This window comes from Ursus americanus, chromosome 1 (genome assembly GCF_024610735.1).
Source record: "Ursus americanus isolate L20-20 chromosome 1, mUrsAme1.1.p, whole genome shotgun sequence".
Classification (NCBI taxonomy): Eukaryota; Metazoa; Chordata; class Mammalia; order Carnivora; family Ursidae; genus Ursus; species Ursus americanus.
Window position 1 is genome coordinate 104,161,772 of NC_142127.1, and position 18,208 is coordinate 104,179,979.

The 18,208-nt window shown below is 50.0% G+C and overlaps 1 protein-coding gene across 1 annotated transcript in view; it reads right to left on the reverse strand.

Annotated features, from left to right (window-relative positions):
• The window catches only part of COL6A3 (collagen type VI alpha 3 chain), a 79,247-nt gene that overhangs the window by 43,681 nt on the left and 17,358 nt on the right, over positions 1 to 18,208 (reverse strand). Inside the window, exons 5-10 of the mRNA XM_045794035.2 lie at positions 12,851 to 13,453; positions 8,472 to 9,056; positions 6,165 to 6,764; positions 4,341 to 4,913; positions 2,198 to 2,806; positions 198 to 803 (exon numbers count right to left, since the gene is read on the reverse strand). Coding sequence (XP_045649991.2) covers positions 198 to 803; positions 2,198 to 2,806; positions 4,341 to 4,913; positions 6,165 to 6,764; positions 8,472 to 9,056; positions 12,851 to 13,453 — 3,576 coding nt within the window. The remainder of the gene's footprint in view (positions 1 to 197; positions 804 to 2,197; positions 2,807 to 4,340; positions 4,914 to 6,164; positions 6,765 to 8,471; positions 9,057 to 12,850; positions 13,454 to 18,208) is intronic.

Here is an 18,208-nt window from a genome sequence, read left to right on the forward strand (position 1 = left end):
CTCCATCATTCCCCATCACTGAGCCTCCTCCCTCCTTGCAACACGCAGTAGATATAACTAGCTCAATATTAGGTGTCCCTTTATTTTAACTTATCATGAGTACTATGGATCTTTGAACTTATTTTTTTATATCCAAAAAAAGAGAGAGAGAGAGAGAGAGAACAGCTCAGAGAACAACAACAAACACCCCATCCTACCTGGAGAAGGATAGCGGGTGCTGGCCAGGATCTTCTGTATCTGCTCCGAAGTTAGGGTTGTGATGGGGGTCAGCAGTTTCTGCTCCAGGCTGGGCAGCTCCCGGAACGTGCTCACTGAGAACACATATTCAGGGCTCAGGGAGATCTTAACCAGTTCTTCCTGGTCTGCATTCCTCGCGACGGTAAACGGTGCCACACCAGACTGCTTGAGCTCGGCTGCAGAATCGTCTACCTCATCATCAGACTTCCCGGATGAAATGAGGACCAGGAACTGAGGGACACCCTCTTCAATCCGGCTTCCCAGGGGCCTCTTGAAGATATTCCTTGACACGTACTCCAGGGCACCCCCAATGTTGACCTGCCTTCCCCCTTTGGGCCTCAGCCGCCTCACGGCGTTCTGCACTTCATCCTTGCTGGAATGGGCATTCAGCAGGAATTCCACCCTGGGATCCTCGCTGAACTGGATGACTGCCACCCGAGTCGTGTCGAAGCCCACGTCCAGGTAGTCAACCAGCCTCTCAATGAGGGTGCGGATGTACTGAAATTCAGGACCAGCACTTTGGGACCCATCGATGAGAAAGACCACGTCCTTCTTGCTTCCAACACCTGCGGATCACATGTTATCATGGGTGTCAGCTTCGTTGGCACCAAATTCTTAGTGTTCATGACACCTTAGTGTCATGGAATCACTTCCTGACAGGCAAAGTACCCTCATTCTGACTGTTCTACCTAAAATGCCAGTCCCAGGAGCGAGTTCCAGCATTGCAGTGATTACAAGTCAGGGAGAAGAGAAGGAACCAGCAAAAGACAAAGAGGAGTAACTCTGAGGGAGGCCGAGAGTAGCCACACAAGAGCCATGTCTAGACCAGGACCTGCAGTCAAATAAATTTTGGAACTGTGGCATCCTCTTACCGTACTGGAGATATGCAAAACATCATGGGGGGGGGACCTCTTTTGCTTTGTTTATCCCACTGTTTCCCAGATTTTTTTTGATCACAAACCCTTTAGAACATTCCATAGAAGCCTGTGGGGCATGCTGTACTCTGTCCTGGACACCAGCAAGGGAACGCTGGCCCTTCTCAACTGTGCCGTGTCAGTCACCCTCACCTCCTTCATTCACTCAAAGGGCACCATATCCAGCATCTGACTTTTCTCTCACTTGCTTCTACTTTTCCCTTCCTTTTTTTCCCTTCTGCCTTTCATTTTTTTCCCTCTCCACACCATGAGGCTGCAGATGGCACTCTGTAGAAAGTAAGCCCCAAGGGAGCAAGGATGCTGCTGCCTCCTCACCACTGCGGCCCCCTCCACCCAAGTGCCTGGGGCGGGCAGGCCCTAGGTGGGCACTGTGAGGGGGATGGATAGATCTCAGTCCCCTTCATTCTCAGCAGCCAGGCTCCCACAGTTTTCTAGCTTATTGCAGTCAGGCCTACAAAAGGGGGACAGGAAAGATGAAATAGAACGAACTACAGTTAGAAGAGCAAGGTAGACGCCTGCCGATTAAGATATTTACTTCTCAGCACCAGCCACATTCAAAAGCAACCATCATACTTTGGCTCTGGAAATACCAATATTTCATAGACTATGCCCCAGCTTGGGGGACCCTGTGGCCGAGTTCCCTCCCTGATCACAGAAGGCTGGCAGCTGAACCTGCAGGGGCAGCTTAGAGCTGATATTGAGCTGGTGCCACCGATGAGATGGCCCCATCCCTTCTGATATTATGCAGAAGCCTCTACGCAGTCTTAGGGGTCGGCACAAAAGCCGAGCATATGCACCTCTTTGAAACTTTAATTTGGCCCAAAGCATGAATCGTAGCATGTCCCCAGACCCCCGCCACTTCTGGCCACTGAGACCAAAGGCACATGGCCACTTATTCTTCATGGAAGGCCAGTTTTCACCGCATATGGTAGAGAAAACCAACAGAGAACACTTCAGAGCCCACAGTCCAAACAAGTAGCTCCGGAGGTTTCTAGGAACAAGGACCCAAGGACTCCCCTCCTTACCCGGGCTCGTTGGGGGGAGCAAAACTGGCTGCAACCTGCTTAGCTCTTCCCGGTTGAGCTGGATGACTCTGTCAGAGATCACCTGCTGGACGGTCCCCAGCTGCCGGAAGGTAGGAATGGCCACGGCGAAGTCGGGGATGAAGGAGATGGTCTGCATCTCCGTGATGTCGGCATTCCCGATGCCGATGCCGATGGGCACTGCCCCTCCCCTCTTCACGACCACCGACGGGCCCCTCACGTCATCCCCAGACCTGTCCGCCGTGAGGACGATCAGGAGCTGGGGGACACCTTCTGCTATCCTGCTTCCGGCCGAGCTGATCAGGATATTCCTCAGGACGAAGTCCAGGGCAGCCCCCGTGTTGGGAGTCGGCCCTCCCAGTAGGGTCAGCCTGCGTACAGCGCTGACCACGCTCTGCTGGTCCATGTAGGAATTCAGGTAGAACTCGGGTCTGGTCCGGTCGCTGTACTGCACCACAGCCACGCGAACCCGGTCCGGGCCCACATCCAGGCTCTCCACGACTCTCTGGACAAATTCTTTCAACAGAGGGAAGCCGCTCCTGACGCCCTCAGAGCCATCAATCAGAAACACCACGTCCTTTTCACCTGAAACTGGGAGGGAGACAGCCTCAATGACACAAGGGACCCAAAGGGACCATCTGCCATGGGTTGTGGTTGGGCTGCATCATGGCCCCACACAGGTATCCAATTCAGACTCCTCAGACTTTGTTGGGTTGGGGGGCTCTGCAGGTACAATTACATGAGGTGTCTGGGGCATGAGCAAATTATCCTGGATTATCCGGGTAGACCCAGTGTAATCAATCGTGTGTCCTTCTAAGAGGAGAGAAGACAATGAGAGTTCGAGGAAGAGCTCGAAGGGAGGAAGCAGAGGCCAGAGAAGGGAGAAGATGTTCTGGTGCTGCAGGTGCAGGAAGGGGCCCAAGCCCAGGAGCACGGGCCGCGCGAGGCAAGGGAACGCATGAGCCTGGAGAGGCCTCAAGAGGAATGCAGTCTGCTTGACACCTTGCTTTCAGCCCAGGGTAACTGGTTTGGGACGGCTGACCTCTAAAACTGGAAGACAAGGAATCCATTTTCTTTTAAGCCACTAAACTTATGGTAATTTGTTAAGGCAGAAATTGAAAATGAATACAGCAATATAGATGGATAGATAGATAGATGATAGATAGGTAGATGGATAGATAGATGATAGATAGATAGATAGATAGATAGATAGATAGATAGATAGATAGATAGAAGATAGATGATAGATAGATAGATAGATGATAGATAGATGGTAGATAGATGATAGACGGATAGATAGATAGATAGATAGATAGATAGATAGATAGATGATAGCCCTCTGTTTTAGAACTTCTCGATGCTTGAGCAGCACTGTCAACTTTCAAAGGTGTACTCGGGAAACAGTTGGGTGGGGGAGAGCCAGGATGGCAGGACCCGGGTACCCATCAGCACGTGACATAGATGGGAGCTTTCGAATGATTTGCTGCAAGTCACAGTGGATCAACAGGGGGAAATGGAGACCATGTCAGGGTTACAACCCAAAAGCAACAGTGTATGGCCAAAGAGTCGATGCAGAAGTTCTAAATTCTCAGTGTTTAATCACGAGGGTTATATTTGAAATTAATTACTCTTTTCACTGCATTTTCACCAACACATGGAAAGTGGTTAAACACGAAGTCATGGTAGTAAAGATCAGCCATTGGACATTTAGGGCAGCATTTACGGTGGGAATGTACCCGCCTCTCGTCATGCTTTATCTTCTTGAGGAATGAACTGTGGATGAATTACAGCACAGTGAGACCCACCGAAAGTAAGACATCAGAGGACTATGAAGCTGAAGACTGTTTTAGCTATCACGTACCCATGGTACGTGGCTTTTAATAAGCATAGAGTAAAACTTTTTTAAAGGATTTTTAAAAGGATTTTTAACTATTGATGCGTCTAAATCTTTTTCATCTAATTACGAAATATTGAGTTATGAAGTATTCTAATGTCACCCTGCTTCTCCTGATTTGCCCTGAGAGCCGTTGGACAATTCAAGTGGGAAAGGAAAGAGCCAGCAGCCTACCGTACTCATGCATCACAGAACTGGGCTGCACAAGCAGCCAGCATTTCTATGTCATACCTGGTGTCGGTGCCCCGTTGTGCACTGATTTTAGGAGATTGACGATCTGTGGCTGAAGGTCTCCGATCTTGGGAAGCGACTCGGCGGCCAGGATAAAGACGGGGGAAGGCACCATCAGCCCCAGCTCAGCAGGGTCTGCGTTCTTGGCCTGCAGTATGAAAGTCACCACCCCGCTCTGTTTCAGGTTGAGTGCAGGTGTGTCCAGACGGTCCGACGACCTTCCCGCCACCAGCAGCACCAGGAACTGAAGCACTCCATCCTCGATGCGGCTCCCGGCGGACTTCACAAAAATGTACCTCTGCGCGTAGTCCAGCGCGTAGCCCAGATTGAGGGCTTTGCCGGTCTTGATCTTCATTCTCTTCACAAGGCTCAGGATCTCGGGCTTATTCTGGTGCTCATCAAAACGGGACTCCACCCTGACATCATCGCTGTACTGAGCCACCGCAATCCGGGTCCCATCCGGTTTCACGTCAAGCTCGTCAATAACCTTGTAGAGGAAGTCGCGGACCGCAGGGAACTGGCCCACGAGATTGGCTGAGCCGTCAAAGAGGAACAGAATGTCTCGCTTGCTTTCTACAACAAAAGTAGGTTAGGACACAGTGAGGGACGAGAACGTAACGGGCACCGATGTGCCTTCAGCCCAGCACCGCTAGCATTTGGTAATGGGAGGTCACACAATCGTCTGATGATCACTGTACCAGCAAGGAAGGAGAAAACCCACTGCCAGAGCCTGAAACACCAGCTGTTGTTAAAATGTCCCATTTCAAAGCAGTGCATATTTGCAAAGGACTAGAACTGGACGGTCTACCCAATCTAGCATCATGCTTCTTCCACAGAGCAAGACAATGGAAGCCCCGGAGGGTCCTATTCTTGCATCAGGAGGTAATCCCTCTAGGAGAACACTGTTTTTCAACTGTTATAAATTAAACTATTTAAAATGTGGTTCTTATTGTCCTTTTGCTTAAAAATTGACCCGTCTCTAGCAACAAAGGCTGACATGGGTTAATCACCTGAGAACGACTGAGTTGACACCTATCTGCTCTAACTGGATTATCTTTTCCTAACTTTGAGGTTATGGGCTTGGACCCCAAAGAGTGCCCATCATTACTCTGTGGGTCACAGTCAGTGCGTCCCAATCCGCTGTACTTAGCCAAGAGAAAACAGGGAGGGCAGCCCATAGGGGGCTACGTACGACATGTAACGTGATCGTTATTCTCAGCTCAGAGAGGTTTTAGATGTATTTTGATTAGGTTTCGGTTGTCTCAGTCTTGCTCCCCATCTGTGTGAGGTCAGCAAGCTGGTAGATCCCATGTGTCCGAATCTCACCACCGATTAATCTGCAGTAATAGCAGCAGTCCAGACTTCCTTCGGAAATCACTGTGTCATCACATAAAGAGGCAGCCTTTGTTGGGTTTATAAAAATAATCATTTTCTACCTTCAGCAGATTTTGAACATAAAAATAATCATATCAGTAAAATAATTTCCATTTTGAAATGACCCCGATGCGTTCTCCCGTATGAAAGGGACTCAACCCCTCTGGGATCGTGCTCCCGAAACTTCCCAGTCACTGGGCCAAAAAAGAGGGGGGATAAGATGGGAGGCACAGAAGCTGGGTTTTCCAGACTTTCTTTCATGACCGAACCCCCGTTAGTCCCAGACTCTAAACTTGCTGGTACAGTGTCTCAAGCCCCCATCCAAACTACTTCTACCACAAATGCCCAGTCTTCGTTCTCCAGCTCAGCAGGCTCTCGAGTTCAGACTGGGCCACCTGCCCCCCGGGAGGTGTTGGGGGAAGGGAGCCCCGCGCCGTCCGGGAGCTTTACCTGGCTGGGCGAGTGGCACTTCCTCCACACCTCCACTAACATAAGTGGTTAGGGGCTGGATGAGCTGCTGAGGCAAAGCTGGCAGGGAGCTGAAATCATCCATGAGATACACCAGGCTCGGGTTAAAAGCGATCTGCTCAAGCTCGGCCTTGTTCGCCCGGCTAGCCCCCACACACAGGGTCAGCACGCCGGCGCGCGCCAGGGCGTTGGCCGCCGGCAGGTAGGCGTCCTCGGCCGGCCCGGCCGTGAGCAGGAGCAAGAGCTGCGGCACGTGTTCTCGGCTCCTGCTGCCGCCAGCTTCGGTGAAGTGGTTGGCATGCACATAGCTCAGGGCCGAGCCCGTGTTCAGGCCCGACCCCCCCTGGGGCTGCAGCCGCCTCAGATGGGCAAGCAACTCTGCTTTGGTCTGGTATGTGTCTAGGGAGAACTCGGTCACCGGAGTGTCGCTAAACTGCACTAAACCAACACGAATATTGTCGCTTCCGACATCAAGGCTGTTAACTACGTTCGTGACAAAGTCCCGCACATAAGGGAAATTGGTCTTTCCAACGTTGGACGATCCATCCAAAAGAAAGATGATATCCCTTTTGTTTACGTGAACTGCAGTGGAGCACAGAAAACAAAGTGAGACACACACAACCACAAGGGGCACATCATGTGTGCCCACACCACGGGCACACATGCCAACATTTAGGACACACACACAGTCGGTGAGCAAAGCATGTCCGGCTCGTAAAATATGGCAGAAGGCTGCATATTTTCCTCTAGGGGTGGCGGGTGGGTGTGGGGCACATCGGTAGCCAAGTTGACGAAGCCAAGTTGGCTCGTGGAGGGAGAGCGTGCCAAAGTTAGAGTGTTTGCAACCAACAAAAATGGTCAGAATCCCTGAAGCAGAGCCTTCCTCCCCTGACGTGCTGGGCCTTTCCGCCTCGCTCAGGTGAGTGACCGCGGTCGCGGCCAGGCTTCCACGGGTGAGACAGGCTCCCCCGGCGTTCACCTCTACACGTTTGCAGAGAGATTTCCACTTACAGATAGACCAGAAGTGTTAGCCCAAGTCACCTGAGGACACGAGCTCCTGAAGGCTAGACGAAAATTACTACAAATGTGCTGTTCTCGTCCTGAATATTCCTAGGACGGCCCCTGGCCATTCTCTCTTGGCACCCTTCCGTTGGGAGTCACGGCATTGCCTGGCAATAATCCCATGGGGTGCCCGTGGGAATTCCTCCAGAGTGAGATAATAGGATCATGGAAACGTGTTAAAATGCAAAAAGACTATTGGCCATGCTCGACTGAGGAGAGGCACGTGAAGACTCAAAAGAACAGTTCTCAAATTAGGGAATTTGTAGCAGCACACTTAGTACTAAGGCCTTTAAAAAAATTATCTCCCATCTCTTCCCTGGGGTCTCACTAAAATTTCAACCTGACGACGAATTTTATCCTGTGTCCTATCAAATGCCTTTGGCTCTGGGAGCGTGGGCTGGATGTCTGAAGGAAGCAAGAAGTCTGAAGAGAGAGAGAGGCTTTCAGAAGAGCAGAGAGCCTGAGGAGAAAGCATGCATCATGCAGTACGGGTCATGCACCCAACAGTCGTCCCGTGGTGAGGCTGTGAGGCGGGAAAGCTTGTTCCGTGATAATCATCTTCGTTAAGGACGGCGAATTATACTCATCCGGTGTGTGAGCTCACAGGCTACCATTGTGTCTTTGAAAATAACTTTTCACTGATAATCATATTAAATGAAAGATTTTAGAAACCACTGGGTTTTTATCTCCACGCCCATTCATGGACTGAAGGAAAATCCCTCAGAGAAAGGAGAGAGGGTTAACCTTCTGCCCTGTTGGGGGCTGGGCCACTGAGTGGGGACTGTGAGCTCAGGAAAGCAAGAGCCAAGCCACATCTTGGTGGTGGCAGACGCAGGCTGGACGGGGGTCACCAGGAGAGACAGATCCTGGGTCTGACAAGAGGTAACAACCAGAAGTGACCCCCTGGGCCAGAAGCTAGAAGGACAGGTGGCCCCCGGCTCTACGGTTTCCGTCATATGATTTCTCCTTGATGACACGTGAAGTCATACAATTCTTATCATATGACATTTTAAGACATACAATTGTATCACGTGGCATTCAAGTCACACAATCCCCAACTCAGGGTGAAAAAGAAGCCTGGAATAAGTCATGTTTACGGCTCTCGTTTCCATCGTGTAAGACCTGTCTCTCAGCTGAGCACAGACAAAATTCGGTTTGGTTTGGTTTTTCTCAAAGGCTCTGCCTGCAGACCACCCTGCCGAGCGTCTGACTTCCTCCCCACCATACCTTCAGAGGTTCCGGAGAGGGTCCTGAGAGGCGCCAGCAAGCCGGGCAGCACGCCCTGCAGAGGGGCGGCTCGGAACTCGGCGGGGAGGAACACCAGGGAGGAATCAAAAGCAATCTCTTCCAGCTCAGCCTGGTCGGCAGCCTTGCTCCCAACGGCAAAGGACATGATGCTGCTTCTCTTCAGCTCCTGGGCAGGCTGGCTGATTTCATCTAGGGACTTACCGCCTGTAATCAGCACCAGGAGCTTAGGGACCCCCTCGGCGGCCCGGTGGCCAGCCGAACTAGTGAACAGGTTGTTCCGAACAAAGTCCAGAGCGGAGCCCGTGTACAGGACCGAGCCTTCCATGGGTTTCATTCTCCGCACGGCGGTAATGACTTCCCTTTTATTGGGGTAGCTATTGAAATAGAACTCTGGCCTCACAGTGTCTGCGTACTGAGCCACTGCCACTTGGATAAGATCCTGTCCGATTTCCAGCCTCTGGATGACTTTGGCAATGAAGTCGCGGATTGCATTGAAGTTGGCCAGTCCCAGTGAGGATGAGCCATCCACCAGGAAAACTATGTCTCTCTTGTTGACTTCAATGACTGTAGGTAGCAACATTACAAGGTGAGTAGAACGCCCTTACCTATCACATTCACCTCTATGATCTACACCACTAACTCGACTCCGGGGGTGCTCCCGTTCGCTCTGGCCGGTGTGAAGTCAGGGGGAGCCCCAGGAGAATCTGTCGGAGCACACACATTGCTGCTAGCTGCATCCTTCCTCTGGGGTGGCAGGGGGCCCCGGACCCCCCACCCCCACCCACTCCTGGTCCTTTTTACAAACTGAGCTTCAGTAACCATCTGTTCAGCACATTGTCAGTAAAAAAGCCAGGAAGCTCTTTCTGCCAGAAGTCTATGGGTTAGATTTGAGAGTCCAGAATGAAGCCACAGCTTAAATGAGTAAAGGAGCAGCAGTGTCTGCTCAGAGGGCCCTTCGTTTCGCAGCCGTGACGTCATGAGCATCCACCAAAAACCTGACAGAGCCTAGACTTCCCCATTCCCTTCCGTTCTACTCTCCATGCCTGGGTTCTTCAGGCAAAGAAGAAAACCAAGTACTTGACATCATAAAACTTACAAAGGAAATCGATGTCAAAGCCAGCAAGCGGCCCAGAAGGGTTGCATTGGGAAGGGGCTAAGTTTCGTGTTGGGACTGTGATAAACCACAGAGCAAAAGCATCTGGACGAGGTCACTGCCTCGTGACTATAAACTTGGGTCCACCCGCCGCATGGACACACGCAGCCTGAGCCCCGGGCACAAAGAATTGGGTCAGACATGACACCCAATCCAAACACCTGCTAGAGCTTCCAGGACTTCTAAGGCTATAAATGGTTAAAGCTGAGGCAGGAGTGCTTGCCATCCGTTAGATAATTATCCGGACGTGAGGGGGCTTCCATGACTCCACATGGTCAGGTGGGTTATATGTCTTGACCTCTGACTATATTATTACCGGTCCAAACTCTCCCCTTAAAGGGAAAACATGTAAATGCACACGTAGACACAAAGCTCCCAGGGACAGGCATGCGGGGACCATGGCTTCAGCAGCAGCTTGTGGTGTAGACGATGAGTTCCAAGTCCTTAAACGCTCCACAGAGATGTGCAGAGACGTGGAATTCTCGCTACATGTGTGTGTGAAAGACACTGATTCTGTAGGAGCCTGCCTTCCCCCCCCACCACACATACATAGAAGACATACGTACAGACATGTATACAGTTAACCATACATGTACATTTCATGCACACACGGATAGCGAGCCTGCCCAGACACACGCACCCACACACCCCTCCTCCACCACTGATGGAGAAGTGGATCGTGAGACCATAAACGCAGAGATTCCTGCATTCCGTGTCTGTACATGCATGTACATATGTGACGTGTACATATGTGACATGTACGTGTGTGACATGTACGTATGTGACAGGAACAGAAAGACAGGTCTGCTATCATCCCCGACCACCAGGCTGACTCCCTCAGCTAGCTGAGTGGCAGCCTCCCCCCGCCCCCAGTCAGTGACATCCTCCTTCCTGGCATGTGATGCCAACCCAAACAGAGCCGTCTTCTGCTGGGACTGGGTTGAACTACCCTCGTTGGGGGGTGAACCTAAGTCCTGCTGATCAGCGGGCTTCTGCGCTCACCTCCCGTGACCACCGCCAGCACACCCCCAGGACACCCCATCCCCCCAGACCTCACAAGCCCAGGACCGGGGTGATTGCCTTGGCTCTGCCACACTGCTATCTGCAAACCTCCAGACCCCTCCTGTCGCTTCTCAGTGCTGTCTTGTCTCCACCCTACTCCCCCGCATCCTCAGCAACTTGGGACCTCGGCCCCCAGTAAAGCCTGTCCTCCTGTGCCACCCAAGCCCCCACTCCCCACCTGCTTCTCAGGCCCCACCTGCCCTTACTGTCTCTGGAGATTGCCACCCCCCACCTCGGCCTGGGCTCCACCTGCCCCTCACTCACGCTCCCCCTGCCTCCGCCACGCCAGACTGCAGATCTGCTCACCCTGCTCCACAGCCCACCCGAGGGGTCACCTGCACCAGCCCACGACGGCCAGGGCTCTCCTGGAAACCTTCCTCTCCCAGCCTGCAGAACGACCGCTTCATCCTCTGCTCTCGGCTCAAACCTGGCCCACGCCTGATCTCACCACACAGGTCACTGAGAAAACAGAGCCACTGGAGGGCAGTTCCTCAGCTCCAGCCTTCTGTGCATCAAGTGAGCTCCAGCCCTGCTGCCTTCCGACAGTTCTGGAAAGAGGCCAGGCTCCTTTATGTTGCAGGGACACCGCACCTGGAGCGCTGTCCCTTTGCTGTCCCCTTTCTATCCTGCAGCTTCTCTAATGCGCCTTCCCTGGCCAGCCGTCCGAAGCTCTCACCCCCTGTTCTTCCCCTCACAGCCCCAGGCCGCCCTTATCTACCTTCTCACACTCGCCATACTGCGTCTGGCCATTGGCTTACATTTCCACCATCTCCCCATTATCCTGTAACGGGTCGGTGGCCGTGTGTCTCTTGTCCACCAGCTCTGTGTCTCCGGCATTTGGCAAGCTGTCCAGCTCACACCGGACAGCCAAGGATCTTTGCTGACTATCCCCAAGCAGTCGCAAAGATCAAAGGTGCTGTCTGTGAGTGAGGAGCGAACACTCTAGCTGGGGGGAACTGCAGAGAGCTGTGTGCGGCCGTGAAGCGTCTCCTGGAACAGAAACGTCTTCCTCCAGGGTAGCTCCTTGGCCATAAATTCAAGAAATCAGAGCCCAGGGAGGCTGTGCAGCCTGCCCAGGATTGCGCAGCTGGTGACCCTAAGACCCGGGAAAAAGGCCGGTCTCCCAGCTACGGCTGTGGTGTTTTCCTCAGTGTGGACGAAAGCTATGGAAACTACCTGTTTGCTTCCCGAGAAACCTTCGTAGGTTGTATTCCAATCAGAGGGATGTCTAGAAATATCAAGGGGATTTTCAGGATGGCATCGGGCATCAAGTCTGGTTTTCCCTGCCCAGCAATAATCCAGAATACCACGGGTAATCTCTGGCAGACAGAGGAGATCACCAGTTAAGGTAACTTGGTACCACTGGGTTGGCCTGGATCTTCACTGCCCCGCACAGCCTCACGCACAGCTGGACTCTTCTTTACATTTTGAAAACACATCCTCACCTCCCACATTTGTTACATGGATATTTGTTAGGTAATGGGATTTGTTTTATGTTTGTAAATGATTCCAGTTGGGCTTTTTTGCCAAAGGCCCTCCGTTTGGAGGTATGTCATGATTTCGCCCCTCAAAGAACTAGTCAGAAACTGGACAGGCACAGGCAAACAGCGTCTCCTCAACATCCCGCCAAGTCAGTGCTGTGTTGTTTCTTACCTTCAGAAGTGCGGCTCTCGATACCCACCACAGAGAGGACCCTGCGGGAGGGACAGCCCTCCCCTACCTACGAGCACACCTCTTACCATGCTGGCTTCGAGGCAGTGCCATTGTCCGGGACCAGTTTCCTTGGAATTGTCATGAGCCCCTGAGCTCCATTTTTCAGATGACTGGATCGTAAGTCAACAAAACAATGACACTCGATAGCCTCAGAGTAACGGCTCTCTTGAATTCACCTTCAGAGCACACTTCCCTGACAACGCATGCGTTAACACGAGCTCCCCACTCACTCACAGATCTTGTGTTTTTTTCCAACACCGCAACAAGCACAGACATCCCATCCATGAGCTAGCACGCGTCGGAAGGACTCCGCTGTGGGTACTTACAGGTTCTGCTCAGGCGAATCATTCCGTAGGAGCCTGCCTTACTTCTAACGAAAACCAACACACAACCCCCCCTCCCCCACGGAGGGCGAGAAGAGCATACGTACCTTCTGTGACAATGGTTGGCGGTTGTAAGACAATGTGCCTTTGGGCCACGCCAACAATGTACGGCAGTAATTGCTCCTGGAGGTCCCCAAAGCTACGGAATTCCGGGACAGTAAACACCAAGTTGTCATTGGTGGCTATATGCTGAAGCTCGGCCCTGGAGGCGGCCTGGGCTCCGAGGCCAAATGAGAACACGCTAGCCTGCTTCAGTGCTACCACCCCGTCGCGGATTTCGTCACTAGAAGGCCCAGCGCTTATGAGGACCAGCACCTGGGGAACCCCTTCCTCCACTCGGCTGCCCCCTGCCCGGGTGAAGTGGTTCTCCACCACGAAATCAAGGGCGAGGCCGACATTGGCCAGCTCCCCACCAGTGAACGCAAGGGCTTTCACTGCATCCAGAACCTGGGCCTTGGTGGAGTAGGTGTCCAAGGAGAACACGGTTCTGGGCTCATCGCTATACTGGACCACCCCCACTCGGATCTGCTGAGCTCCGACAGAGAGTCTCTCAAGGAGATTTACAAGGAAGTCGCGAATGACTGCAAAATGGACACTTCCGGTGTTGTTTGATCCGTCAATAAGGAAAATAATGTCAGCAGAGTCTTGTGCTTTAAAAGAAAGAAATGCAAAAAATGTGAAAGCGTTAGAACAAGTGACCACATGCATTGTTCAGTGTTCTGACATGTTTCTTGGGAAACCAATAAGAAACACGAAATATGGACACACAAAACACATGTTGATTAAGGAATGTGAAATTCTCTTTCAGTTCTGCATTCTGAATGGATAAGAGGCAACTTCTTAGGAACCATGGTGTAAAATGGGGCATTTATATCAAATTTTCATCTGCACCATCTCTGTAATTACACTTCAAAACATCGTATTCACTTGTCTGAGAAATCATGGGTACATATTCTAGAAACTTCTATGAAATTTGGAGGGAGATGTTGTTCCATGGAATTGTGTGCTACCATACCCACAGGAGAAGATAAGGGAGTACATACTATTAACAGAGGTCCAAACATGATTACTAGTTTTTGGACATTTCTCTTATAACCCTCAAGTTATTACAGGAATTTTCTTTGCCCAAATCCACAGCTAGGAAACAGAATCTCAGATTCAGGGTTTGGTGACTTATCATCCCAGCATGTTAGACACTTGATTCTTTGAGCAACAGTTTCTTCTCTTTTCTTTAAAAACCAAAATGGCGGCAGGCACGCAACTCTGTGAATTTGAAAGGAAGAACTCAAGCTACACTTAAAGTTCTCATCTTAAAAATACTTTTATAGATGTTTGGTTTGATCTTTTCTTTTTTAAAATAACCTATTTTATTTAAATGCAATTAGTTAACATATAGTGTATCACTAGTTTCAGATGTAGAGTTCAGTAAATCATCAGTTGCATGTAACACCCAGTGCTCATTACATCAAGGTCTTTTCCTTTTTCATATGACGTTTAGTTGCATGGAACTCACATGCGGGTCTGGGATTAGGCTAGATGTCTTGCTCCTGTGTTTTTGCTATTGCCTCTATATTCAATCACATAATGCAGAACAATGTTAAGCAGAGTGATATGAAACCAGTCATGACATAATTATCCAACCTTATTTTTATGACATCCTAAACCAACTGCCTAGTGAGACCATGAGCCTCTAATAAACCCTGAATCAGAATTAGCTCTGGGGTTATACAGATGGACATAAAAATGGAGAACTAGGCCTCTCTTCTCCCCACGATGGCAAGCTAGACACTCCCATCCCATTAGGGAAAACGGGCTTTCACAGAAGCACTGAGTAAGGAATAGCAATCAATAATTTAGAAACCTGAGTAGAATATTTCAAAGGCTCGGCTAGAACATTTATATCAGTCTGATTTAAAACTAGAGGAAAAGCCAAATTAGTCTGTGGAATGTTTTTTAATAACTTAAGTGCATGTCAGGAATGGGAAAAGATTCCATGGGAGCATATGTGATATTTATATTCTGAGATTTTAAGAAGCTGTATTTAGGATATAATCACAACACTACACATATATAAGACTATTCATTCTGACCTTTTAACAACAGTGGATATTTTATGTTTAAAATGAACTTTTCCTTGTGCCAGCAAAATTGCTTTCATTTTCACTATGGAAACTGGATACAAATCTGATCTGATAACATTAAAGAATTTTGCTATCGTGCAATTACGTTCTTCCCCAAGTTCCCTCACAGTGTAAGCCGAGCCAGGGGTTGCTAGCAGCAGACCAGCTCTTTCTTCCTTCCCTTCCACAAAATCCCTGACATTTTTGCAGATAAATTCCTTGCATAGGGAAAGATATTAACTTGGAAATACAAGATCTAATGAGAAGGATAATATGCTACAGTAATTAAGATCTCATATTTTTAATAAACGTCACACCCAAGTATTAAATAAGAGTGGGCCTTTGCTAAGAACGCCAAAGCGTTTGCTACTCTTTAGCCAAAACATAAGATTCCTGAGGGATCTTTGGGAGGATGCAGTGCCACAGAAATGGCCCACAGCATCCCTGGAGCCAGACGCTCTGTCAGTCACACCACCCTATTCCTCAACATTTCCCAGGCCCAAACCAATGCCCCAGAGAGACAATGGAAGATCTGCAACTGACTCGCATACCAGGTCATTTAAGAGAAGGATTAGCTATGAGCCTAGGGTCAAGTAGAGGAAAATGATACCTAGAACACAGGGTGACACATTCCTTATTCATTTATTACTTTTTAATTAATTTATCATCTTATTATTTTTTTGGTTGAAATTTACAGGAGTACATAAAGAAGAGAAGCCCTGTGCGAAGATCCTTGAACTTTTCTCTTCCTAAAGGCTGAACTGCAGCAGGTCATAGAAACATGTTGGATAATTTGTCATCACTGAAAACACAACATTGTCCTCTGATACACACAATGATGGGACGAACAAGGGCATGCTGTTATCCAGAACCGAAGCCTCAGACAGACACAAGAGCTATGAGTTCTTGTGTACAGCAAGCCGAACCAATGACCAATATCAAGTCTAAGGATAACCAAGTGTAACTAAAATCAGGAGGTTGTTTGGTTTTCTGCTTTAACGGCTCGTGTATCACACCCCCTGTAGCATTTTCTATAGAGAAGTTTCACAATGTCCATGGAAACATCAGGCTCCTTCAACGCTGTTGGAAACACTCTTTTCCAGAGCACATTTGTGTGGGCACAATGCCTTCCTGAGTTCGTGGGACGCTTCCTCTTTTTAAGAAAACTTAAAAAGATCACACACGTATTTCTTATGCAAATCTACAAAATTGTAGATGGATTTTGTGAGTGCTTTAAACCTACATTTTGCAAAGAAAAGAAGGCTGACACTGAAATTGTCACTGAATACAGACCACTTTTCACTTTTGCTTCAGGGCAAAGGTTTTGTATCTTAGTGATAAGCATTTATAAAAGAAGGACAAAGAGATTTTTAAAAATACAACCTTCGGAAACTGATGACTTGAGTAGAGTTCATTTAGAACAGTGGGGACAGTTAACATTTCATACACATACGGGTAATGGGAAGAAATGGCCCTAACTGACTAGCAATCTCTATACTGCCCTCTGACTACCTTTCCTAAAAACTGTAAGCAGAGAATGATTATTATTTCACTTTGGCTGTGGAACATGCAGGGGGCTGTGATACTGGAGGAATTGCAGAGTGAAGTTAATCAGAAAAGACAACATAAACAGATTAATATTCCACCATGGAGCTGCTAGTGGCTTGGACACTAGAAGACGGAGATGCTTTCTTGGCATAAAAACAAAGGTTTTATCATCTGTGTGGAAACAGACTATACAGACAGGCTCCTTGTTCATTGATAGAAGGGTTAAACGTAAAGAAAAACTCATCCCCTCTTTTTCCTGAGTCGGCCAAACCAGCACTCAGGAAAAGATGTCCCATTTCTCTACTGATCCCTTCACTGTTTGGACATGGATTAGTTCTTATCCCTCCGTTCAGAAATTGATCGTCGGTGAATTACTGACACTGAGAATATTGTAGAGACTGGGATAGGTCATCATAGATACCCTCGTGTCATTTCCTTGTGGCCCAGAGTGTTTGGTTTGGGATGCTCTGGGGGGGTCCCAGCTCCTTTTCCTATAATCTGGCAGGATCGACACGTCCATCATAAAACATAAGTGAGGCGTGTCACGCATAGCAGAGAACGCTTTCCAGGGTTAAACGTAAATGATTGAGGCCATCACTTGCTCCTCTCTCAGAGGTAGACCTGCTGTGATCATGGGTGTCACAGCTGAGATCATAGGCGACTACTGGGGAGACCACTCCCTGAAACAACTTGGAGTTGGTTAGTTCTGGAACCCTTCTTTCCTCTAAGCTCTGCCTGCCCAAGACGATGGTTCCTTCTGACATTTAGTCAACTTCTTCCCCTGCCCTTGCTTTCTAAATCTGTTACAGGAAACTGACACCCCTCCTGTGTCCCTACAATTCCTCTATTAACCTGACCACAATCCAAAAAGCTCTACCTTTCTCCCGACTCCTCATGCCCTTCCTGCCTTTCCACCAGCCCCTCCCACGTGCCCCTTTAGACTGGCTACTTTATGCCTCAAAATCGCAACTCTTTCTTCTCCCCGCTCCGCGCCACATGTGGAATTAACAAGAGAGGGGCTCTCTGCCAGTCACTGGCCTCCTGCCGCTTATCTCTGAGCTCCTGGGTGGCAAGCACTTTGGAAAGCTCAGGAGAAAAGCGCGCCACGGATCTTGCTCCTGTGGTCACTTCCTGGCTGCGGTGCAGACGCTGCCTGCCCAGGCCACTCCCCGCTCACTCCTCCTTCAAAGAATCATCCCCCTTCTCCGTGCAGCTGACGCCCAGAAGGGATCTCCGAACTTCCTAAGGGATTCCTTTCCATCACGCTCAGCCTGCGTCCACACCGCACACCCTGCGTTCATCTCCAGAGACTTTAACGTCTCTGTGGTTCACCCTCCCAAGCGCCAGCCCCCCGGGTCTCCAGCGGCCCCCTCCCCGGCGGCCCTCTGTCCACTGCACCCTACACACACGAGGGCCACCCCGTGAGCATCACTGGACACTACTGTACCCCCGCGATCTGACCTCCCTCCATACACGGAGGCAGCGTTCCCCAGGTCGCACACCCAGCTGCCTCTAGGGCTCCTCCCCATCCTGGTCCACACCCCTGTCCCCATCCTCCCCCCATCTTCCCCAAGGCAGGACCCCCGCATGGGCTACTGCAGGAACTGACTCTCTACCATTCTGGTTTTCCTTCCCAAGAAGATCCTCTCGCTTCTCTGTCCCTCTCTCTTCGCAAGCTCCGCCGTGCCCTTCCAGCACGGAGCCTTCTTTCCAGGAAACGGGCTCTCCGCCCAGTCA